This window comes from Cyprinus carpio, chromosome B8 (genome assembly GCF_018340385.1).
Source record: "Cyprinus carpio isolate SPL01 chromosome B8, ASM1834038v1, whole genome shotgun sequence".
NCBI classification, from domain to species: Eukaryota; Metazoa; Chordata; class Actinopteri; order Cypriniformes; family Cyprinidae; genus Cyprinus; species Cyprinus carpio.
The window spans coordinates 24,793,421-24,819,078 of NC_056604.1; the positions used below are offsets into that span (position 1 = coordinate 24,793,421).

The 25,658-nt window shown below is 35.9% G+C and overlaps 3 protein-coding genes across 4 annotated transcripts in view; all 3 read right to left on the reverse strand.

Annotated features, from left to right (window-relative positions):
- Window positions 1–758: 758 nt before the first annotated feature.
- LOC109065405 (RING finger protein 122-like) lies at window positions 759–15,765 on the reverse strand. Of its 2 annotated transcripts, none has more exons than XM_042730225.1 (6): window positions 15,427–15,765; window positions 6,512–6,668; window positions 4,521–4,566; window positions 4,355–4,396; window positions 3,401–3,480; window positions 759–1,971 (listed from the first exon to the last, which is right to left on the reverse strand). In XM_042730225.1, exons 1-6 carry the CDS (start codon window positions 15,545–15,547, stop codon window positions 1,857–1,859), a joined length of 561 nt encoding a protein of 186 aa, XP_042586159.1. In that variant the 5' UTR covers window positions 15,548–15,765; the 3' UTR covers window positions 759–1,856. The 2 variants fall into 2 exon arrangements, with proteins under 2 accessions (XP_042586159.1, XP_042586158.1); XM_042730224.1 differs by having other exon boundaries at window positions 3,401–3,483; window positions 15,427–15,763.
- A 1,070-nt stretch (window positions 15,766–16,835) lies between these two features.
- On the reverse strand, window positions 16,836–20,710 carry LOC109065404 (gamma-glutamyl hydrolase). The gene is made up of 9 exons (XM_042730226.1): window positions 20,515–20,710; window positions 20,210–20,324; window positions 19,532–19,582; window positions 19,223–19,307; window positions 18,910–19,048; window positions 17,942–18,048; window positions 17,505–17,598; window positions 17,281–17,418; window positions 16,836–17,188 (listed from the first exon to the last, which is right to left on the reverse strand). The coding sequence occupies exons 1-9, from the start codon at window positions 20,618–20,620 to the stop codon at window positions 17,070–17,072; spliced, it is 954 nt and encodes a 317-aa protein (XP_042586160.1). The 5' UTR covers window positions 20,621–20,710; the 3' UTR covers window positions 16,836–17,069.
- Window positions 20,711–22,379: 1,669 nt separating this feature from the next.
- The window catches only part of LOC109065403 (DNA-directed RNA polymerase III subunit RPC4-like), a 7,627-nt gene continuing 4,348 nt past the window's right edge, over window positions 22,380–25,658 (reverse strand). The window contains exons 5-9 of the mRNA XM_042730227.1: window positions 25,263–25,384; window positions 24,484–24,658; window positions 24,000–24,250; window positions 23,770–23,922; window positions 22,380–22,717 (exon numbers count right to left, since the gene is read on the reverse strand). Coding sequence (XP_042586161.1) covers window positions 22,601–22,717; window positions 23,770–23,922; window positions 24,000–24,250; window positions 24,484–24,658; window positions 25,263–25,384 — 818 coding nt within the window. The 3' untranslated portion in view covers window positions 22,380–22,600. The remainder of the gene's footprint in view (window positions 22,718–23,769; window positions 23,923–23,999; window positions 24,251–24,483; window positions 24,659–25,262; window positions 25,385–25,658) is intronic.

The following is a 25,658-nucleotide window of genomic DNA, read 5'->3' on the forward strand; positions in this document are numbered from 1 at the left end:
TACTTAGTTGACTGTATGATTCGTTTATTTTTTTAGCTGTATTTAATTCATAGTCAAGTTATATTATTCAGATGCATCTGGACTACAATTATCTGAAGCTTACTCACTTATGAAGTCAGCTGCACCTTCACTGATCTAAATAAAACTTTACACTCAATATAATTAAGTTTAACTTAAAGAAATGATGTCCTATAATTGTTCCACTTGGGTCTTGTAAGTTTTTTTCTTCAAAATATGCTTCTTTCTCACGTATGAATGTTTGCAGTCTAATATTATTGGAGGTCATACACATAATTGACTTACTTTTTGTGTTTGTTTTACAATATATGTGGTGAAATTATAAGAGAATGCACTCATTCTGACGGCACCCATTCACTACAGTGGATCCATTGGTGAGCAAGTGATGTAATGCAACATTTCTCTGAATCTGTTCTGATGAAGAAACAAACTCATCTACATCTTGGGTGTCCTGAGGATGAGTAAACTGTCAGCAGGTGTTTACTTTTGGGTGAAATATTCCTTTAAGGTAGCTCAAGGAAAAGTAAAATGAAAAATAAATGCATGGAATGACACATTCCACATCCTTCCGTTGACTACTTTTAAATGTAATGAAATATAATGAAAAGGTCATGTTCTACCACATCTAAACTGAAAATGATGAAGTGCTTAAAATATTTCACTTAGCTATAAAAAAAGACAGCCGCACACACACACACACATAATAGAAAATCAAACATGCTGCTCAGAAAAATGCTTTCAAAATGTTTTTTTTTTTTTTTTTTTTTTTTTTTTGGTGTGAAAACATTGACTTAAACACTGCAGGTAGTAACAACAGCAATCAGATTACATTGAACAAACACAAAAACTTGAAATACAAAAAGAAAGCCACTTGTGTTTCACTGGCAGCCCATTTCTGTGTCCGGGACTCAGGGAACTGTGGTAGTGTTTGCTTAAAATCTCTTAAGACATCGATGATTTGTGCACACATATCTAGAATGAACGAGACATCCAACACTACTACTGATGACTGTAAAACACACACACACACTGTGATAAAGTTCTTTGGGCCCAGTGTACTGTGCTGTTGTCACTTGCGGTCCAGTGTTCAGTGCTGGAATGATGTAAATCCTGTTTCCTCCTCATCTGGTCGGATGTAGAGCATTTACAATACAGATATTTAGTTTGTAGTCCTAAAGCCCAGAGGGTTTCTCACAGGAGTTTCAGTTGTTTTTTTAGTGGTCTGTTACATTTAATTTTGGCACATTTTGTTGTACAACACAAATTACACATATTCATACCTCAAATGAGAATTTAAAACTTTTGTGTGCTTTAAAAAGTCACTACATAAGGACTACAACGGTTGTTTGTGTAAACACACATCCTTGTGGTAGTTGTAGTTCTTACTGTATGTAGCAGCTTGAGTTTATAAAGCACTCAAGGGTTTCCCAATTTAAATTCTTCATGAATCTTAAAATAGTATTTCCCACAGGCCTTGTTTTACTCAGAAATCATTAAAAAACCCGTTATGAATTCCTGAGGGAACCGGAGGTGAATTAGCCTTCTTGGTTAGCATACAAACCATACATAACAGACATTATGACTGAACAGCTCAGTTAGCATTCGCTGTTAAATTAAAGGCTTCTTTACTCAAAAGATACAAAGCCTTAGCCTAGAGGTTTCTTCAATCAAGAATCTACGGTCTCCCTTAATGTTTTATCGAGAAACATGCCTCTTGACCTCATCTGTGAGGTTCAGTCTCACGATACAGTGAGGGTCACAGTCAGGTCTGTTCATGTCTGTAAAAAAAAAAAAAAGACTCCAGAGGGAGTTTTTGAAGACTGATGTCGGTCTCGTCCCTACACCAGCTCATCCAGCAGTGTGCCTATGCTCTGGTGCTGCTCGGAGGATCCTGCCAGGGGTTTATTACACATGGGGCAGACGCAGCGCACCTCCAGCCACCTCAACACACACACCACAAACAGAAAGTCACCAATTAAATTTACTCAAGTTACACATAAAGAGAATCTTTTCGGATATAGAGATCTAGAGAAATGGAGCATTCTATCACTTAGTTTTACCAATGGATGCTCTGCAGTGAATGGGTGCCGTCAGAGTCCAAACAACTGATAAAAACATCACAATAATGCCACTCTACTCCAGTTTATCAATTAATGTCTTGTGAAGTGAAATGTGTTTTTAAGAAACAAATCCATCCATCAACACATCGCCAATATACAAGACCATGATCAATAATAAAAAAGTGAAAAAAAATCTGTTTTGAACTGTTACGGACTGTTTTCACTTGTAAACAATGCTTGATCTGTGCATATTTCTCTCCTGATTCAGACGAGGTGACTTTTTTACTAGAGATAGAAATATTATAGATAATGGACTTTAGGTATTTTAGCTGGAAGCTATGGTTTAAAGTTAAAAATGTCTTAATGATGGATTTGTTTCTTATGAACGCACATCTTTTCACTTCAAAAGACATTAACTGATGGACTGGAGTGGTGTGGATTATTGTGTTTTTATCAGCTGTTTTGTCTCTTATTCTGACGGCACCCATTCACTGCAGAGGATCCATTGGTGAACAAGCGATGCAATGCTACATTTCTCCAAATCTGTTCCCATAGAGAAACCAACCCATCAACATCCTGGATGGCCTGAGGCTGAAAAATCAAAATATCAAAACACAAATATTATTTCTTTTGGTTTTTGAAAAACAAAATCTGCAAGGACCATATATGTGACCCTGGACCACAAAACCAGTCTTAAGTCACTGGGGTATATTTTTAGCAATAGCCAAAAAAACATTGTATGGGTCAAAATTATGGATTTTTCTTTTATGCCAAAAATCATTAGGATATTGAGTAAAGATCATGTTCCATGAATGTATTTTGTAAATTTCCTACCGTAAATATATCAAAACGTAATTTCTGATTAGTAATATGCATTGCTAAGAAGTTCGTTTGGACAACTTTAAAGGCGATTTTCTCAATATTTTGATTTTTTTTTTTTGCACCCTCAGATTCCAGATTTTCAAATAATTGTATCTCGGCAAATATTGTCTGATCCTAACAAACCATACATCAATGGAAAGATTATTTATTTAGCTTTTTTAGATGATGTATAAATCTCAATTCAAAAAATTTACCCTTATGACTGGTTTTGTGGTCCAAGGTCACATATCACAAATATTGCTTTACAAATAGTTAAAAAAACAGCAATTTTGATTTTCGATGCATATAATCTGGAATTATCTAAACGGGGAAACAGAGAATGTTAAAGAGAAAAAGACCAGTGTATGTAAACATGAAGTATCTAGGATCAGCCTGCCGAGCTGCTAACAATAGCAGGATGCTGCTGCTGCTGCTTTATGAACACCAGCTGTTAGACTCACCTCCTGTGAAAGGCATGTTGGCATGGCAACACTCCCAGCTCATCTTTCACCTTAAAGTCCTCCAAGCACACGGCACATGTCTGCTGTGGAGGGACGTCACGCACCGCAGGGGTGTGGAGACACAAATAAAAATGAGGAAAAGTGAAAAAAGAGTGGAAAGACATGGGTGGAAATAAACTAACTCTTGAAAGCTTTTCAAAGATATAACAGCACAGTAAAAAACACATTTGATCATGGAGTTCAGAAAGGTTCACTGGAAGCTTATAAAGCACATATCAGTGCTGTATTCTGCACAACCATATTTTAGATCGCTTTCCATAACTAAACTTAACAACTACCTTACTAACTATTAATAAGCAGCAAATTAGGAGTTTATTGAGGCAAAACCATAGTTAATAGTTAGTTAATAGTGAGAATTGGTCCCTAAACTAAAGTGTGACCACATATTATTTATAACATTGTGACATTACTTAATAATTCAGAATTTTTTAAATGTTTTTGAAAGAAAGTGGCTTATGTTCACCAATTTGATCAAAAATGCATGCAGTAAAAATTTAATATTGTGAAATATGTTTTTTAAATGTGACGGTATATTTATAATTCAAATAAATTCTGTTCTTCTAAACGTTCTATTCAGAATCCTGAAAAACATATCACGATTTCCACATAAATATGAAGCAGTTGTTTTCATTGGTGTTAAATAATAATAAAATCAGCATATTAGAAGGATCATGTGACATCTTTGCATTACAAGAATAAATTCCATTTTAAAATATACTACAATAGAAAATATTTTACGATATCACTATTTAAGCTGTATTTTTAATCTAATAAATGCAGCTTGGTGAGCATATATTCTATGACTGCTCCAGGTCTGGGAATTTCTGATACATCAAACAATTCAATTACAAACCAAAACAAAATACAGCGAATGTAGACAGGGCAGTTTCTTACCCCATGAAGATTCAGCTTCTTTGGATCTCCTTTTAAAATGACCTGCATTGCCCATATGCTAACAGTTAGTACAATTAACCTTGATTAACATTATACTTAGAAAAAACTAAATGATAAAAATGTAAGAGAAGACCTCTTTAATGCCTATCTGCTTTCTCTCTCTTACCTCTCTGTATCCAAAGCGTTCACTCTGGGCTTGATGTCTCAATTTACTATTGATGACAAAAGAACATATAAAGTATACAGTTACTGAAAAATTATGAGAAATGCACAACAGTTTATATAATTCACTAAATTTTCAGCATTGTTATAAGTTGAGTCACAAATCAAAATGATCCCTCTAGCATACAGTACACTTACTTTTTGCTCCTTGTTCTGTAAATAAACACAAATAGTGACAGTTGGCTTTCATTATATACATGTCAGCTTTTTCTAATTCTGACTCTAATTTAAACACTTTCTGCATTGTGTGGATACAAAGCCAAACAAACGATTTAACATCCACAGGTTTTTCACTGGTGTGTGAACAGTTTTGAATACTGTGGTGAGAGTGATGATTAAATAATGCTAGTGCTTCTTCATGACTCTATGGTGTTGATCGTGCTGATTGTGTTTAAAGTTTTAAAGTAAAGGTTTGAGAATTTTCAATGTATGAAACACTGACACAATTAGTATTTTTCATGAATTGGAATGGAATTACGTTTTATAGTAAGATATTTGACTAATAGGACTGACTTTAATGATGTCTGTAATGGACTGATGTGAGCGGTGGTCTCTCTAATGTTAGGAGAGGGACTGAGGATAAAATCAAACTTAGTGAGGCTGAATCTGTAACATGGACACAACAAAATGAATCATGGTGATACATGCAGGCGTGAGTCATTTTCAGAGCTGGGATCGAAACCCGGAGTTAAATTTTACTGGTGAATCACTGATTTGTACGGCAGTGTGTGCTGCTCACGACACAAGCTCTGGAGGGTCTGAACACTTGTTCACACACCGCTCTTCAAGAGCTTTCATTTGCATTTGACATGATTTACATGCTGTCCAATAGTCAAGAGCTAAGAGAGAAATCTGAAATTACTATATAGAAGTCTTCTGTCTGTGCTTAGCAATTTATATACTGTACTTCATTTTGCAACAAAAGACACAGATCAAAGACAGGAAAAAGAAAAAAGAAAAGAAAACAGGATATGTGAGGAAAGATAAGAAATAGAAAAGAAATAGGAGAAAGAAAAGAAAAGAAAAGAAAAGAAAAGAAAAGAAAAGAAAAGAAAAGAAAAGAAAAGAAAAGAAAAGAAAAGAAAAAAAGAAGGAAAGAAGAAGAACAAGGAAAGATTGGACAAGGAAAATAAGAAAAATAAAGAAAGAAAAGAAGAACACGAAAAGAAAGAGAAAGAAAGAAAGAAAGAAAGAAAGAAAGAAAGAAAGAAAGAAAGAAAGAAAGAAAGAGAAATAGTTAGAAAAGCAGAGAAAATAAAAAAGGTAGGATAGATAAGGAAAGAGAAGAAACTGAATAGCATAGAATTAGACAAGACAAAAGAAAAGAAAAGAAAAGAAAAGAAAAGAAAAGAAAAGAAAAGAAAAGAAAGAGATATAAAAGAAAAAGAAAAGAAAAGGAAAGAAAAGAAAACAAAAGAATAGAAAAGAGGAAAATAAAAAGAAAAAATGAAAAGAAAAGAAAAGAAAAGAAAAGAAAAGAAAAGAAAAGAAAAAAAAGAAAAGAAAAGAAAAGAAGAAAAATCTAAAGATAAGGAAAGAAAAGAAAAGAAATAGACAGGGAGAAAAGAAAAGGAAATGAAAGGAAAGGAAAGGAAAGGAAAGGAAAGGAAAGGAAAGGAAAGGAAAGGAAAGGAAAAGGAAAGGAAAGGAAAGGAAAGGAAAGGAAAGGAAAGGAAAGGAAAGGAAAGGAAAGGAAAGGAAAGGAAAGGAAAGGAAAGGAAAGGAAAGGGTGGGATATTTGAGGTGGTTTGTATTGGCCTGTAATACAATAGTTGCATTAATAACAGTGTTGGTGACATGAAGCGTCCTGCTGACGTCTGTGAGTGTACCATCAACAACACCGCGACTTCCTGTTGACTTTCACCACCAGCCCGTCTACAGCTAGTCTATGATCATACCATACATATGCTTGTGTGTGTGTGACATCAGACTCACCTTATAAAATAGCAGCAGAATATGAGGCTGAGCACGAAGACGAAGATGCCTGTGCCGAAGATCACCATATAGATATTGAGAGGAAGGTCCTGGAAGGTGACGGATGACATAGTGCAGGTCTTATTGGAGTAGATAAGTCCCAAACCGCAGAAGCACCCTACACAGACAGTGAAATCTCATCAGTAACACAAACAGCATGAAAACAACACTTCAGTGACAGGTCTGTATTAGAGCACAAATATAGCCCTCCTCTCCTCTGATGACAGCTTTGATGACTAATCTAACAGTGTTTCAGACTTGAGTCCACCTTTCACTGGGTATAAACAGGAAACATTAAGGGCTTTCACTAGATTCTCTGTCAGAGGAAATGCAGGTGTGTGAACTAACTATCATTACATCATTATGATTTGGTTCAAGAATAGTGAACAATTCACCCAGTGACCCTTTGGACCATCTCTTGTGTTTAACTTTACTGACTAACCCAGCTGTGACATTACAGAGGACCAAGCAATAGTAAATCAATGGGAGCGGAATTTCAAATGACGGAAAAACTGACCAATCATATCTTTCCGATATGTTCCGTCCGCTGTGGGGATCTCTGGAAAAAAAACATATACACTGACAAACTAAATGATGTTTTATTAACAAAGTTCAGGAGGAGCATGTTTAGATAAATAACCTAATTAACACACGAGGAGCACAATCCATAATCAACCCAATTAACAAGATAAGAGGTGTATATATACAGTACACAGCAGACTAACCTCTGATTCCTTGACAGTTTCCCAGCATCCCTCCTCCACCCCATCTCCACACTTACAACTATTCCTATCCTAACCTGTGGGGTGGGGGGGGGTACTCTGGATTCGGAGCCCTCCCCTCGGACAGCATGCCAAATATGCATAACCTTTACTCTGTTTTTTATATGTAAGTGTGAACTTGTGAATTAGCTCTTATTGATGTCATGATGGAAGCCGCAAATAACGTAAGTGAGGACATTTACTGGGCTGCTGTGCCAATAATAATACTGCTTATTATAAATCATGCTTGTTTGTCATGAAATATCTATCGCTTATTTGTTTTGCTGTGAGCGCTGTCATGATGTGCTGGCGTACATTAAACACACATTACGTTTGTTGGTTTTGTGCACAGACTGATTGTGTGATGATGCATTTGTTGTGAGGATTTTCATTTGACCTAAATTTAGCTGTTTTATTTTGGTGACCTCAGTCACTTTCGCTTTCTTCTAGTTGCATTTCTAAAAGAGGACACGGGACGTGTCGCATAGATCTACCTTTAATCTATCCTCCAAACACTTAAAAGTGAATCTGAAGGATGAGAAAGTGGTGTCAATGAGTTTAAAGTTCGATGATTGAAAACATCTAGGAAGAGGGCCTAGGCTCAGGAGTCATGGTTCGCTTCTGCTGTTTATAAAGTGTGGATTTATGTGGAGCACTTTTTATGATGGATGGATGCACTTTATTGGACTTCAAAATCTTGACCCCCATTTACTGCCATTATAAAGCCTGGAAGAGCCAGGACATTTTTAATACAGCCTAACTCAGATTGTATTCATCTGAAAGAAGAAACTCATATATACTCATAGGATGGCTTGAGGGTGAGTAAATCATGGGGTAATTTCCATTTTTGGGCAGAACTATTGCTTTAATTCTTTGTGGCATAGATTCAACATGCTGCTGAACAGGGTTGCCAATTCTACACATTTTCCGTGGAATTAGCCTACTTTTACACTGTTGCCGTGGGTTGGTTGTTAGTCTACAGATTAAAGCGATCTCAACTGGTCACTTTAAATGGCCAAGGACCGCTCAAGAATCCATTTTTTTGACAGGTAAAGCAACCAATCATGTTTCGTTTTGTGCCAGGCCATATTTAGGGGCGTAGAAATGACAGACCGGTGTGTTAAACTCTTGGACAAATTTTAAAGAGTCTATTCCACGAACTTTACACATTTCACATACTTTTGTAAACCCAACATATATAAGTGCTCATTGTCACAGTTGTAAGCACAATGGCTTTCTCCTTTCATTAGGGGATTTGGCATCACGGCATCCGTTTCCGCGCAGAACGTTAAAGAACGCGACACACACGCCTCCCGGAAATTCTGTATAATTCAACAAATCAGATGACGACTTCGAAACTAACGAAGTGTTTCCAATTTTGTGTGCCATAATCAGTGCTGGGGAAAGTTACATTTAAAAGTAATGCATTACAATATTGCGTTACTCCCTTAAAAAGTAACTAATTACGTTACTTAGTTACTTTTTACGGGAAGTAATGCATATTTTTGAGTTACTTTTTAAACCTGGGCAGGGCTTGCTTGTTTGTTTTTAATATAAAAAAGTTATTTTACAAATGTAAATGCCTTCTCACAACAAAAGTGAAATGAGTTTGCATTTGACTGGTTTTATTCATTTTGAGGAATACTGAATCTGATTTTGTGCAGGTGAGATGAGTAAATACATGTTTATTTTTAGTCTAGAACTACAGTAATATGACACCGCACACAACGCCTCTGCACTTACTCCCAATTTCTCTCAGCATGGCAACACAAGAGCTGTCAGTCAAGACATGGGAACAAAGTAACTGGAATTACTTGTTTGAAAAAGTAATGTGTTACTTTGCCAGTTACTAAAAAAGTAATCTGATTATGTAACTCGTGTTCCTTGAATTGCTTTACCCCCAACGCATATGCATCAGACGTTCAGCCGACGGTCTGTGTGCGAGACGTCTGAGGCTGAAAACAATGGAAAAAACATGATTAGGGGCTAGTTTTGTTTGACGGACAACCTGGCAACCTGGAAACATTCCTCAGAGATTTTGGTCTATATTGAGATAACTGCATTGTGCGCTGCGGTGGTTACAGATTTGTCGGCTGCACATCCATTATGCAAACCTCCCGTTCCACCACATCCTGAAGCTGCTTTATTGGATTGAGATCTGTGACTGTGGAGGCCATTTGTGTTTAGTCAACTCATTTCCGTGTACAAGAAACCAGTTTGAGATGATTTGAGCTTTGTGATATGGCTGCATTATCCTTCTAGAAGAAGCCAGATGGGCACACTGTGGTCATAAAGGGATGGACATAATCAGCAACAATACTCAGGTAGGCTGTGGCTTTAAATGATGCTCGGTTGGTACTAAGTGGCCAAAAGTGTGCCAAGAAATTATCCCACACACCATTACACCCCCAGCAGCAGCAGCAGCAGCCTGAACCACTGATACTAGCAAGATGGATCCATGCTTTCACGCTGTTTACACCAAATTCTGACCCTATACCATCCAAATGTCTTTTTCCAATCTTCTGTTGTATTTTGGTGATTTTGGTGAACCCTCTAATTATTAACAGTTAGTAAGATTATTTATATTGTTTTTACATCAGATTCAGCCAATGTCCGAACTGTCCTGAGCGCGTTCTGAGCGTGCTCTCAACAGCCGGCGTGTGATGCATCTTCTTCTTGCTTTATGGTGGATTGCAGACTTATAAGTGCATTACCGCCACCTATCTCTCAAATGGACCATTGACACTCCTAATTGAGATTGTAGATAGCGTTTCAATGGTCCATTTGAGAGATAGGTGGCGGTAATGCACTTATAAGTCTCAGACATTGCATGAATCAAAGGTAAAAATGATATAAATACTGTTCAGTTTCTTGCACAGACCGATCGTTTCGAGTCTTTACACATCGATGTATCGTCACGAGCCGCAGGGTTTAATATGGTTTTGTTTGTGTATGTTTTTTTTTTACTCTCAAAGCCGTGATTCACATTCACTTCCATTACATGACTGACAGACTGCAATGGTTTAGGTATTGAGGATTCAAACTTCATTTGTGTTCTTCTGAAGAAACAAAGTCACCTACTGTACATCTTGGATGCCCTGGGAGTAAGCAGATAAACATCACATTTTCATTTTTGGGTGAACTATCCCTTTAAATATGATGCCAGAATGATTTTTAAAATACAATATCATTATGTATAGCATTATATCGGTAATTTGCACTGGAAAATGTCTGTTACTGTGACTTTAAAAGAAAAGCAAGGATAACAGATATTGGACCTGATGAATGATTCAAAGCTCTCCAGCCTCCCATTTATCAAGAGGTCCCATGGGTCGCTGCTACACTTAAAGTGCAATTAGAATGCTGATCGAGTCTAATTTCCCTCAGTAACTCTGGAATAATCACTGATTTTGAGCAGCTGTCTGAAAGGAAAATCCACCAAGCATTGCCACACCATTACACAACATACATCGGCCTGTTCTGCAGCCCAAACACACAGCGGGACATTGCATTCTTTAGTAACACATCTGTGATTTGTGATTGGACGAGTGCCCGTCTAACTTCCCCACTCGCTGTGTTCACATTGTTCAGGAGCAGAAGTGCCTAAACTGCTCTGCTATTAATGAATAGGTGCCTGTGGTTTATAAATTGTAGACCTTCATTATGCTCACAGGCATTTGTTGGCTGCTTGTACAAAACAATCAAGAAATGGAGGACATTTCATCGGAATATAAAAAAAATATCTTAAACATAATGTTTAAAAGGTAGTCTGATGTTTATTGTTTTCATAAACCATACTCAGGAAAACATTTGCCATTTTGTGCCCAATGTGTTTCTCCATGACCTACTGTATAATCTAGATATATGTGTATATAATTCACAGCACAAACCCTATTATTTAATATATTTACCTGTTAGGTGTGTAATAAAAAAAGGAGTACAATAAAGCATTTATTGCATGTTTACAACACTGTTGATTTTTCTAACAAGCTCTATGTAAATGCAGATTTTGTCTTTGTCCTTGTACATTCAACCCTGTTCTGCTGGAACATTTTCAAATGCATTTCTGATATCATATTTAAAGTTTGTCTTACTTTTTTTCTTCTTACCTAAATATAAAAAATAATTCCAAGAATATAACAAAAGATATTATTAGAAAAAAAGATAAAATAATAATAAAAAATAAAATAATCCTTTTATGTATGTGCAACTTTAGATTCACACAAATCTTCGTGAATTGTATTTTTATTTTTTTGTTTAATCATCAAACACCAACAATTATGAATTGTAAGTGAAACACAGTTGATTTATGTTCCAATGTGTTGATTTTGTATGCTACTCTTTGGGTTAGCAAGATTTTATAATGTATGTTAATGAAGTATCTTTTGCTCACCAAGGCTGCAATTAATTGATAAAAATGCAGTAAAAATAATATTGTGAAATACAATTTAATTTAACCAATTTCTATTTGACTATATTTTAAAACATAATTTATTCCTGATGTCAAAGCTGAATATTCAACATCATTACTCCAGTCTTTAGTGTCACATGATCCTTCAGAAATCAGTCTAATATGCTGATTTTCTGCTCAAGAAACAACTCTTATTATTATAAATGTTGAAAACAGTTGTGCTGCTTCATATTTTTTTGTAAAAACATACAATTTTATAATCCAGAAACAAATTTATCCGTGTAAGACACTGGTGTAAAATCTTCAGAATCAAGCGCTGGTAAACCCACATTATGGTATTGTTTCCTGAGAATATAATTGCAGAAACACATTTGGAGGGCACTTGGTATTCTTGTACAAGATTGAAAAAATAAAAACATAAACACTGTCTCTTTCATTTCTGCTGTCTCTGTCAGCTCTTCACAAGTTACCTGGACCGACGGAAATCGATAACATTGTCATTTAACATCATTTCTGTTGAAAGTGAGACTCGTCTGCCTCAGTTAGAGTCGTGCTTCCAAGGAGGGAAATCGATAGAAGAGCACTGCTGTAGTCTCAGTCTCTCCACTTCATTCTCACACTCCCTGCTGATAAAACAACTAATGGCCTCAAGAACCAGTGTTGCCAGGTTTTCACAAGAAAACCCGCCCAATTGCTACTCAAAACTAGCCCAAAACTAGCCCAACCACATTTCGAGGGACATGTTCCGGTGGGTAAAATACACCTTTTTTGGTGGGGTTTCCCTGCTAAAATTCGCCTTCCAAGGGATAAATATCACATTATCGGAGTCGCTTCAACCGGCGGCAACAGTGTTGCCAAAACCGCAGACATGCCAACACTGTCAAGAACCTCAATCAAGTCTTTTGAATCTATTATTGACAACTGATTTAAAGTCCAATTCTTCTGTTTAATGTGTAAATATTACCTAATACTGGCAGATGATTCCAATTGTTTATCAATGATCTCTTTTCCTTAAGCTTGATCAATATCAATATCATTTAATAATATAATCTGTTGCTTTTTCCCTAAATAAGTTTACAGTAAAGGTTTTTTAATATTGACCATGATATTTGTATAAATTATTTTTATAAAATGTTATAACGTATAATTAATATTTAAACATTACATTTACATTTAGCCTATTCATTTTGCAGATACTTTTATCCAATTGGGGAATACATCAAGTGATTAAAGAGGCAAACAGATACAGGAAGTGCATAAAAATTAAGCATACTTTTAACAAAAGAAATAATATGTTTTATAGAAAATACTTAACACTTCAGACACTTACGAGCATGGTATTTGAAATTAATTGTAAATGTTTTATAGTTTAAATTGTTATTAAATGCAATTAGTTGAACTTAAGGATGACCAAAGTACATTTACATGTAATTTAATAATTATATTCTATTTGAAATGTGTGCTGTTGAATGCATTCATGCTAAACTATATACTTTGAAGTCACTTGTATGTGATGTATTTAAATATATTTGCAATTATGCATTTGTAATGATGATGTTACAATTTAGTACATTTTAAATATATTAAAGGTAATATCAAATAACTCAACACAGTTGAAATTATAATTAACATGTGATTTAGCATGTTAGTTGCCACATCAAAATAAGTTCTTTAAATTATGACAAAAGATGATTAAAACAATGATTTCAAATGTAGTGGCATTAATCTGGTATTAATAAAAAGTATACTTGACAGTATATATTCTCTTTAAGTACTATTAAGATGCCATTTATTTGTAACTAATATTATATCATTTGCAAGTTCATTTGAAAAACAAATATATAAACTTTGAAGTACTACAAGTGCACATTCGATACCATTAAGTGCACTTCTTTTTCACAAGAGGTTGTACTGTTCACGATACAACATAAATAAAAAACCAAGCAGGAGGTGAGATGAGGGGGTGTTTGGAAGAGACATACACTAGAAGGCGTGTTAATGTACAAACTGGGTCACTAGAGTTGCTTGCCATTTAACAGACACATTTGCTTCAGTAACAGAAAGCCATTTGCGGAGGCCGTCCCGCAGGAGCAAGCTCACGGTGAGGAGTCTCTCACTGATAAAGCAGGGTTGAGTCACCCCTTCTTGGGATTTAAACTGTGCTTTCTGTGTTGGCAAACCAGACCCTTAAACAAACCACACATTTGCCAGCAGAGCTCTTTGCAAAGCTGCTGACCTATATTGCGAGGATGATGCCGGTGTGAAAAAGATGACTATATGGCTGATATCAAAAAGATGCAGCAACATAGAAACATTTTCAATCAATCTAAATCCATTAATACCTTAATATTGTAGATGATTGTTATCAAGTAAGTACATATTTTTTACCTTCAATGTTTAATTGCCATTAAAATAAATACAATTCTATCATTATTTACCTTCTTCTGTGGAACACAAAAGGATACAAGATTGTATTGGTCACTTTTGACAGTATAATAATAAAATGGCGGATTTTTTACACAAAGCAGTGCATTTCAGCTTATTCTGAGCTTTTTCAATGAGTTTTACATGAAATATTAACAAGCCCTGAGATTATAGAGGGCTCTCATCTGTGAACCGCTTTCAAGACAAATATGGAATGACCTATAAATATGTTTGAAATTTTTAACAGCTCTCAATGACTCACAAGAATCTAGATAGAATGAGACGTAGATCTGTATCAGATCTAAAAGTATAATCAGATGAATGCCACGGCTTTGCTGTCTTTGGAAAATATTAATAATCTGTGAGATATCTATTCTGTCAAGCTGACTGTCTCTTTAAATGTCAAAAGTCAGTTTGAGGTGACAACAAGCTGTCAATCAATCTAGGCTCCTTTAATTAATGGTTTGTGTATCTAACTGTTGGAGAGTGACTAAAATGAACCTTTGTATTATATGAAAATAGATATTGCATATGGGTCGATAATATGACACTTTTATCTTCTAAGCTATTCAAAAATGCATTAAAATTAGTGCTGCCAAACAATTACTCGCGATTAATCGCATCCAAAATAAAAGTTTTGGAAGTATACTGTGTATATTTATTATGTATATATAAATACAAACACATACAGCATGTATTTTGAAAATATTTACATGTATATATTGATATTTATATCGTTTATATTATATCAATATATTTAATATATAAATATAGCATATTTTTCTTAAATATATGCATGCATGTGTTTGTATTTATATATACATAATAAATATACACAGTACACACAAATGTAATGTATATATATAATAAAAGTCAAATGACGTACCCCCAAAAAAACTTAAAATACATTGTTATTATTATTAGATATTCAGGCCTCAAAATGTATGATAGTTAAAAAGCACATTTGAAAATTTGTCTATCCACGTGTACAGGGTAGTGAAGAAGTATTTGAAGGTTGCACCACTTTACATTTTAGTAATTTCAGTAAAACTTCTTTTAAGTAATAATTGTTTTTCAAAATGCCTCAAACCAGTGTGGATACAAATATTATATTTCTAAGACCTGGCATGTGCGTTTTAAACTAGGTTTTTAAAAAATATTTCCCTTTTTCATTGTCATTGCCATTGATAGCAACATCTCATTGTTATGATCACGGTGTTTGTTTATTGTTTTAAGATAGCAGCCTATAAAATCCTAGAGTATTTCAGGAAGGATCTTACCGTTGCACCACTGGAAAGGGTGCATCAATCCACCCGCGCGCTTGCTTTCTATGCAGGGATGTGTGTTTATAAACAGAGAGACGATGCGCTCTGTCAGGCCATGCAGCAGATCTGGATTCATCTAAACGCAGTCCCCACGCGTCTTCATAGCGATCTCAGTCGTTTCATCTGGTCAGCTAGTAAATGCGTTCACATTCACGACATTTGACTCTTATTCAGCTTGCGGTGAAGAAAACACGTCCTTCGTTTTGCATCTGATCGCGTGTCGCGGCTGGTGTTGATGGCATCCATTGAGAACTAAACAAGAGCGAATTAAAGTCCCTCCCAGACGGAGTGATGGGCACAAAATCGAGCCAATCTTCTTCTCCACTGTCTACTGTGACTCACATATGAAGACATAAACAAGACAGTCCTCTGGCCGTCATTTTGTACGTTCATATGACACATTAAATGTCATATGTAATTAATCAAAATAGAAATACAATAGCGATGTGTAATTACAAACGACCTATAATAATTACACTTTCTCAGTGCAACATTCATGACCATTGTGCTGAATTTTTGGGTATGTTGGCATTAGTCAACCCACCCTCATGCTTAGTTCTGAGATATGACGGGGGCCCTCAAGGGCCGACAAAGGGTCCCAGTATTTAAAAAGAGCCCAACACCTTGTCTTCACAATATAGTTGTACTGAGATATTGGAGGGCCCCTAAACTGCCACAGAGTCCACCCAGCATGTTTTTACAATATCCTCATCCTGAGGGGCCCCTAAGGGCCTCAATACACAGTGCCTCTGTGACATTGTGGTACCAAGATCAGGTTGACTGGTTCCCACAGCCCTCATTTCTTTGTTTTTCTATTATTAAAGCATTTTTTTAGCCTCTGAAGATATGAAAATATGATAGTTGTATTGATATTTCATGATTTGTACAGTACCTTGAGTAAATCTGTCATTTTAAATGTGATAAAGGTTTTAATGCACACTTAAAATCAAGTAAAGAATGAATATTATTCAGGAATAAAACATGGCTTGCAGATGGGAAATCTTTATTAAAATTCATATTAAAATATATACTAATCATATAATTAAGCATATATATACATTTATATATATTATTGTTATTACTAATATACTGTATATGTACTTTAATATAGCCTACTGTAATGCTGTAAAATATACATAAAACTGATATGTATATGTGTGTGTGTGTGTGTGTGTGTGTGTGTGTGTGTGTGTGTGTGTGTGTGTGTGTGTGTGTGTGTGTGTGTGTGTGTGTGTGTGCGTGTGTGTTTAAAAAATATTTAAACATGGGAAAACATGAAAATTTCATAAATATGACAATACTGCCCTCTTCTGGCACATAAACCATAACGTGCCTTTGAGCTTTAGTAATGTGTAATTTTTAAATCATGCATATATACAGTATTTATTCTCTTTGAAGGAATGAAATATGTAATCATCTTCATAATGAATGGGTGTTATAATAAATCCAAAATCATTTAATAAAACACTGATTATTTAAATGGTCTCTCAGTTAAAAACAATATTCCTAAAGTGAGATGAGGTCTGCGATGAGGGCTATTACAGTGCATTTGTCTGAAATATCTTTGTCTTTCTCAATGTCTTCCTATATTGTGTCTCTCAGAAGAAATAAGACTGTTCATACGCAGAGATATTTGCCACATACACAGGGTTGTAGTTGTATATGAGCGCGCTGCTCTCTTCTGCTGCTTCGCTGAAGTGGTGGGAGCTTCTCCTTCCTGAAAACACACACATGCATTTGTTCATCCAAATTCATACAAATGAGGAACAAGCAAACACATTCATAAGTAAAGTATGAGACTGCAATTACCCTCATTTACAAAGAATTCAGCCAGTAAGGACGACACGCGCACAGCATTGCTGGAATGAGGAAAGTTGTAACGAGGGTCCCACTGAAAGCGGTTCACTTCCGGATGCCACTGGACCCCGTAGAAAGGGTACTTCCTGCCTGAAGGCCAATAATATTTCGTTTACACTGTGTATGGGTGCTTGTATAGGGTTGTTTTAAATGTGAAAAGTCTCTGGTTTTGTTACCTTCCATGGTAGATACAAACTCAAGGCCATTTTGTGCTATGTTTGTGGAGAGCACTGAAAAGAAGCCACTTAATTTCTCATTTCCCATGAATGCCTGAAAAAGAGGAAGCGGATACAAACCTTAATCAGGTTAGACTTCATATTGAATTTAACACGGAGGGATGTGAGGGATAGACTTAGTGTCTTTACAGTGGCGCATATACTGTATGAAGGTCCTAGAACACATACAATTGTTAAAAGTCACAACTTTCTAATCTGTTTTATGTTGTTTTTGTCATCTGAAAGTCTTTTGGAAAGACAATCCACTGAACGCACTGTACTTCTGTCCTTCACAGCCTAGTGGTCATGGCATTACCCTGACCAAGCTCTATTGCTCCTTCTTTGTTATTTTAATTAGAAGTATTTAAATGAATATTGTGTGTTTAGAAATGATGTACCTCTTTGGTCACTCCATAATGGTGGAAATTTCCAGTCAGCGGTTCTTGGGACAATGCTTTACGAATGTCAGATGGGAAGTTGGTGAACATACGACTGGATGAAGCCTCTGTTAATGGGAACAAACCAGCCTTAAATTAATTTTATACAACATCTGAAAGCTGAATAAGTGAGCTTTCCATTGATGTACGGTTTATTAGGATCGGACAATATTTGGCTAAGATACAACTATTTGAAAATGTGGAATCTGAGGGTGCAAAAAAATCAAAATATTGAGAAAATCGACTTTAAAGTCCAAATTAATTCTTAGCAATGCATATTACTAATCAAAAATTAAGCTTTGATATATTTACGTTAGGAAATTTACAAAATATCTTCATGGAACATGATCTTTACTTAATATCCTAATGATTTTTGGCATAAAAGAAAAATCAATAATTTTGACCCATACAATGTTTTTTTGGCTATTGCTAAAAATATACCCCAGCAACTTAAGACTGGTTTTGTGGTCCAGGGTCACATATTCTCTTAAAAGACGTCTCTTAAGTTCAACAAGGCTGTATTTTGATAAGAAATACAGAAAAAAAAACACTAATACTGTGAAATTTTATTACAATTTTAAATAATGATTTTCTATTTTAATATACTTTAAAATATAATCTATTTCTGTGATCAAAGCTGAATTTTCAGAATCATTACTGCAGTCTGCACTGTCACATGATCCTTCAGAAATCAGTATAATATGATGATTTATCATCAATTTTGAAAACATTTGTGCTGCTTAGTATTTTTTTTTTCCCCATATACTTTTTCAAAGAACCTTTTATGGAATGTAAAGATTCCATGGATGTTAAAGTATGTATGGAATCACTGACCCCAATAAAAAGAAAATTTTATTATGTGCAAAAATAAAAAAGTGGACTGATCTTGACTACGTATATTGGCTATGGCATGTATTTAGACGAAGTACCTGCGGTGAAGTTGAGTGGATAAGTGACATTCTCTGCAGTTGTCTTACTCAGCAGGTTTTCTCCAGCCACCAGCACCGTGAGCAGCTGAAATCCCAGGCATGTTCCCCAGATGGGAAAGTAATCACCCTCATCATTCGCCTGAGACGGCACAAAAACAACTCTTGATAAGACTATTGGTAACGTCTTGCAGTTTAGTTCCTAAAATAGTTACAGTAACGGCACATGATAAAGTCTAACTGTTACCCTAAAAAATGTTGATGATAAAAAAAAAAACACTCAGGAGACACAAGGAGCACACTGTAGTTCCCTCACCTTCAGGGCCAGTCTGAAGTAAATCCCAGCGGTGCGAGCGAAGTCAGATGTCTCCAGATCCACAGCGCCTCCGATGAGAAGAAGACTGATTGAGAGATTGAGAGTTTTCTATTAGCCTACAAACTGGCAGAACGGATCAAATCTAGGTTACTGCAATCATCTCCAATGCTGACAGTACATTACACAATGGCCAACAACAGCTTAAATAATGAACAGATGATGATCGTGTGTGAATACATCAGGTAAGGTCATCATGAAATCTGGTCAACACCACATGATAGACTTTTGAAAGAAAGATGGAGAACATACCCATTTATTGACCCGAAGATTTGTTCATGCTCTGCCAAACTCTGGTTAAGCCTGAAACAAAGAATGTGTTCAGTAGTGTGATCGGTGAAATTACACATTTTGAATATGGATTTGCAGATTAATTATTTTCTACCTTGTGTGATTCTCTTAAATGTATGTTTGTTGTTATTATTAATATGAATCTTCTGAATCAGTTCCCAGATAGCAAGAACTTTTGGGCAAAATGAATGACTCAGTCACACTAATTGGCATATTTATGTTCGTAAATCGCTCGATTGACTTTGGAGATAAAACTTTGTAGCCTACATTCGTTGTACATTCATTTCAAAGAAAAAAAAAGAAGTAATTATGAAATAATATCACTAAGTCCTACTTGAGCGGGTCAAAGGGCACTCTTAATAATGCCCTTTGATAAATATAAATAAATAGCTAATGTTCAACTAACTGTATCCTAATATAAATGTAAAATATAATACAATAAGTATAGCCAAACATGAAGTGTCCTAAAACATTGCATTAATTAAGTTCACATGTAAGTATATTCTTTTAAAATACATTATTTATGTAGAGTGTACTTCTTTTTCATGAAGAAATAGCCTACTTTGGTGTAACTTGAACCGATTAATCGGTTTTTAAACATGAATCGGGACCTAATGCCAACAAACAGACAAGACTTACCTAATCGGCACAACTCTAGCTCCCCCGGACTCGATGTACTTCACATATGATGAAGGGATGTATGTCTTTCCAAACTTTTTCATTGACTCACTGTCAATCTCTTGCGTCAGAATCCCTATAGACAAAGATATGCTCGAGTCACGTGCGGTTAAAGGTTAAAGGCGCACTTAGCTGTTTGTTTTTATTATTTATGAGCATGATAAGAATAAATTCAGTCTGTTAAAGTAAATCTAATTTTGCAAACCGAAAAACTTCAGTACACACATCTTCTTGACATACAGACAGTGTGAGGGTAAGAGGTTTACCGATGATCGGTCTGTCGTTCTGAGGCTCGTTCCTCTGCGCGAGTTTAAACGGAGCGGCGCTGCACGAAACTACAACACACGCGCACAGGAGCGCACTGAAGCCCATGCTGTCCACACACACAGGTCCACGGAAAACCAGCTGCGACCGAGTGATCCTTCACTTATATATGTTTCATATAGTATCTAAACTGAAAGTTATAAGGGAAGTCATTAGATGGGCGGGGTTTGTACTTTTCGGAGGAAGGAAAACAGGTTTACATCAGTAGCTGAATACCGCTCATGCCGGGGAAAATACTGAGTTGTTGGGTGAGTTGGCGAAAAACTGCAGCCGCATTCTCCACACACGAGACCAGAAGTTCCTGAAGCTTTTAGGAACTTGTATTTTCCAAAACGTTCCCACAGCCAGCGTTTATCACGAAGTGCAATGTGAAATACGGGGACATCAGCAATCTTGACCAGGCTTTATACAAGTTTATAGTCCACAAGTGAACCTCAGACTGAATTTCGTCGACTTTAGGAGGCTGGAAATCGCACTTCTTCGAGACTTTGGTTTTTCCACAAACAGACTTTAATAGCAACACAGTAGCAATGGAAATTATTTAACTGATTGTACCATTTAGAGCAACTGTGCACCTAAAATGCATATTTAAAGTAAAAAATTAACCCAAAATTATATATGCGAGCTGATGTCGAGCAGATAGTTTATTTTTGTATTTGCAATCAAATAAAAATGCATTACAGTTTAAATATATATAAATGCAATTAGTTCAAGTTCTCAAGTTCAGTTCAGTTAATGTAAATGGCTGAATCTGACTGGCAGAAAAAGAGTCACTGCAGTAGCTATAAAAGGACCCAGCAGGAAATCATTCAGAAACATGAAGCACTGGCAGGGAGTCATAAAATAAAATAATGAGCCGACTATTTATAGGACTCTTCGTGAGTTGACTAGTTATTTACTGTATAGTCCCTCTGAAACACAGCAAAAGTCAATAAATACATGATTGCACAGTGGGATTCTATGCAGTGCATTTTCATGACCCCATCGTATATATCTTAATATATAGTCAATAAAATATGAAATTCATATAGTTGTGAAGAATTACAGTTAGTGACTCCCTGAAGTGCAAGAGCTGTGCAATTCGTTTTCATATTTATACAGTATAAGTAGCCTATTACAAATATACTATAGCTACTGTTCCAAATATAATGTTTTTTTTTTTGTAAAAACAATGATATTGTTAAATATGTTTTACAATTTAAATATATTTTCAAATTTAATTTATTCCCTTGATGCATGATCCTTCAGACATCATTCTAATATGATGATTTGCTGCTCAGGAAACGTTTCTTATTATTATCAGTGTTCAAAACCGTTGTGCTGCTTAATATTTTTGTGGAAACCGTAATACTTTTTTTCAGCATTCTTTGATGAACAGAAAGTTCAAAAGAGCAGTCAGCTGCAATAAAGGGAAGATGCTTGTGAATGTCACATTTGCGATGACTTCTCATAGTGTCATTTCAGCTTCTTGTTTTTAAAGCTGTAGTATAGTGTAGTACAGAAGCACGGTGTCACGATGACATATAAGCAAAACTGAGCAACAGTCCCTTCATGAGGAGCATTTCTTTCTGATCATTCTTCAAATCACAGTTTATGAAGTAGCAGCAGTTTATATAATTTCAATGGAAATTGGTGTGTGGGTTTGGCAGTGATAGTGGTTAAACACGTAGAGGAAAGGATTGAGGTAGGCACTGACGAAAGTAAATGTTATCAACAAGCCCCAGCCGGCATCACACACACTTTTTTTTAGTGCCTGTAAATCTGCTGATTCAAAATAATAATAATAAAAAACAGGGAGGAAAAAGGAGAAATTTCTGGCACATTTATTAACTTAATGTTTAACGCAAACCCAGATTTTTACAATAAATTTGCTATTTATTGTAACCCACAATATTTACATGTGTAATAGTGTCTCGTCTTGAAAAGACATCGCATAAATTCTTCATCTGTGACGGTACATGGGAACATTTCTTCACAAAGTGATTTACAGCATTGAAGTGAATTATTAGCGATTCTAGCAGCCGCTCCTCAAGCTCTGTTTTCTAGAAGAGCCTGGAAGTCAGGTGAACAAACCAACTTGTGTTTAATGTGTCCCAGCACAGACATGTCTCCCCTCCTGCCCTCTGTATCAACTGAGACCAGTTCCTACAAAAACACAGAAAGAATAACAGAAAAAGACAATGTTATACAAACCTGAGAGCAAGTATAAAAAAAATACATGAAGAAGCTAAAGTGTATAAATTGCATGTAAAGATTCAAACCCAAAGTCCCATGATGAGTACTGCTTGATCATGTGCTTATAAAGCATTTGTCACCAATTTCATTACATTACTCAGCCTTTGGATCTTCAAATGCTGTTATAACATCTTTATCCCAGCAGTGGATGATTCCCCACCAACAGGTTAAAGGAATAGTTCACCAAAAATGAAAAGTTGCTGAACATGTACTCATCCTCAGGCCTAAGAGGAATTAGTTTGTTCATGGGAACAAATTTGGAGAAATTTATTATTACATCACATGCTCAACAATGGATCCTCTGCAGTGAATGGGTGCCGTCAGAATGAGAGTCCAAACAGCTGATAAAAACATCACAATAATCCACACAACTCCAGTCCGTCAGTCAACATCTTGTGAAGCGAAACGCTGTGTGTCTGTGAGAAACAAATCCATTTAGGTGTTTTAACTTTAAAAAGTTGCTTCTGGTCAAAATACGAGTCCATAATCCAGAATAACGCTTCCTCCAGTGAAAAATCCATCCCAAGTTGTCCTCTCACGTCAAAATCCACCAACTTCTAGAACTGTTTTGGATTGCGTTCACTTTTAATTGTCGCTTGATCTGTGCATATTTCTCTCCTGATTCAGACAAGATGACTTTATCAATGGCGATAGCAATAGAATGCATAGAGGACTCATATTTTAGCTGGAAGCAACAGTTGGACATTTAAAAATGTGTGGATGAATTTGTTTCTTATAAACACACATCTTTTCGATGGATGGGCTGGAGTGGTGTGGATTACTGTGATGTTTTTATCAGCTGTTTGGACTCTTATTCTGACGGCACCCATTCACTGCAGAGGATCCATTGGTGAACAAGTGCTCTGATGTTAAATTTCTCCAAATCTGTTCCTATAAACAAACAAGCTCATCTACATCTTGGATGGTCTGAGGGTGACACTGCATTGATGAGCGTAGCTGACCTGCAGGAAGGCGCAGGGGGTTCCCAGGGCCACATCCAGGATGATGTTACCCAGTATAAGCTGAACTTTGCCTGACTTCCTCACAAGCATCTTTCCCACCAAACCCTCCTGTAGATCCTTGAGACAACACGTGTTCTCATCTTGAGATTCATCCTGACAAACAAACAAAAATGCATGAGTATATGCAAAAACTAACATGAATCTGTGATCTAAACCTAGCTAGCGCCAACCTGAGTCTCGGTCTTCTGCATCATGGTCTGTCCGTCACTCGACTGCACCTCTGTTTTGGTGGGCCGGACGTCACTGGTGGGCGGCTGGCCTGGCAGACAGTCAGGAAGCTGGATGAAGAGAAGCTCCTCCTCTTTGCAGTGATTCCACACCTCCAGTAAATCAGGCAGCAAATCAGGTTTGGCCAAGGGTGGCGGCCTGAACAGAGGCTCCGCCTTCTTCAGTTCAGGAATATCCAAAGGCTCCTGCTTGACTGAAGGAAGACAGGGTTAAATTCTCCTCAATTCTGTGTATTGAAAGCTCACTAAATATCTTCTTTGTGTCTAAATGTGTGGTCACATTAGCAAATTTTGGGCAAAACTTGAACACCGAAACTTTTGAGTATGAATTTGGCCAGTGAAATTTCGCAGAGTAACTTGAAAAGTGACCACACTTTAATATGTTCGCTAGTTTGTGTCTTTGCATGTTTGATGAAGTTTCTCCTACCCTTCACTTCAGCTCCAGTGCTGTCTGTGCTCATCGGTTCAGGATCTGAGGAGGTCTTTTCTGATTTGAGAGTCTCCTCGCTAAACTCCTCTTTGAAGACCCATCCCGACACAGCCAGCGGCAGCTGCACAGGACAGCTTCCTCTTTCTCCTCTCAGGTGAGGGTCATCCAGAAACTACACACACAGAACCAAAGCCTTGAGGGTGGATAATTTTTCTCAGTTAAACAAGCATAAAAATCATAAAAGCATGGTCAAGGACATATTTCACTCCAAAAACAAACTGCAAAAAATAAATTATATTTTGCCAGATAATTAAGCCTGTTATTAGGACCATTATGTTTTTGCATCATGACTTTATCACATTTTTCCACATAATTGCCATCAGTGTAAAGCATCTTCCCATTGTTTTCAGTGGTTATTCTAATATATATATTTTTTTTAAATCAACCATGAAAAAGTAGTACAAGAAATATTCCAATGATGTATAATATTTTACAATTTAAATGAAAAATCTGAAAAAAAAAAATTCTGACAAATCTGTTTTTATTGTATTAAAGTAATATGAATCAAACTTTGTCAATGCATTAATAAGAATTCAATTTAACAATATGATTAATTATTATACAAAATGATGTCTCAATGGAAAAGATGTAAATGGACCTTAAGTAAGACTTATTTTCTTTGTGTAATTTCTTCCTTTTGATTTTGGGGTGTAATACAACCAGGTAAGGGTTCTGCACAGGTTTGAGTTAATAAGTTAATTAGAAGTTAAACATACATTGTCCTTCTCAAGTTTGCGCAGGATTTCTTTGGTCTCCTCTTCGGTCTCTCTCTCCTTTTTGATGTTGATGATGGGTGAAGGGCCACTGTTTGCTGTTTCTCTGGTATCATCATATACACCTAATCAAAAAAACACATTAAGAGAGCACTGATACAAAAGATTCGTCACAACAGATAATTATATATAAAAAAAATTATATTTAGTTTAATTTTAAGTTATATTTAAGTTATATTTTTCCATGAACATTCAAACCCATTGTAAATAAATACAAATCAAATGTTTACTTTTATTCAGCAAGGATGCATTAAACTGATCAAAAGTTACAGTAAATATATTTATAAAATTAATAAAAATTGTGTTTCAAACAAAGGCTGTTCCTTCAAAATTTCTATT

What these genes read in the sequence shown, in the direction of transcription:
- LOC109065405 (XM_042730224.1), bottom strand. Translation starts at nt 15,547, where the DNA reads ATGAATCCAGATCTGCTGCATGGCCTGACAGAGCGCATCGTCTCTCTG. An exon ending in AGAAGCTGAATCTTCATGGG is followed by an intron (nt 3,484 to 4,354) that starts GTAAGAAACTGC and finishes GTCCCTCCACAG; the next exon opens with CAGACATGTGCCGTGTGCTT. An exon ending in CAACATGCCTTTCACAGGAG is followed by an intron (nt 1,972 to 3,400) that starts GTGAGTCTAACA and finishes TCTGTTTGTGGT; the next exon opens with GTGTGTGTTGAGGTGGCTGG.
- LOC109065404 (XM_042730226.1), bottom strand. Translation starts at nt 20,620, where the DNA reads ATGGGCTTCAGTGCGCTCCTGTGCGCGTGTGTTGTAGTTTCGTGCAGC. An exon ending in ATCTTCGGGTCAATAAATGG is followed by an intron (nt 19,308 to 19,531) that starts GTATGTTCTCCA and finishes TCTCTCAATCAG; the next exon opens with TCTTCTTCTCATCGGAGGCG. An exon ending in ATTATGGAGTGACCAAAGAG is followed by an intron (nt 17,599 to 17,941) that starts GTACATCATTTC and finishes CCTCTTTTTCAG; the next exon opens with GCATTCATGGGAAATGAGAA.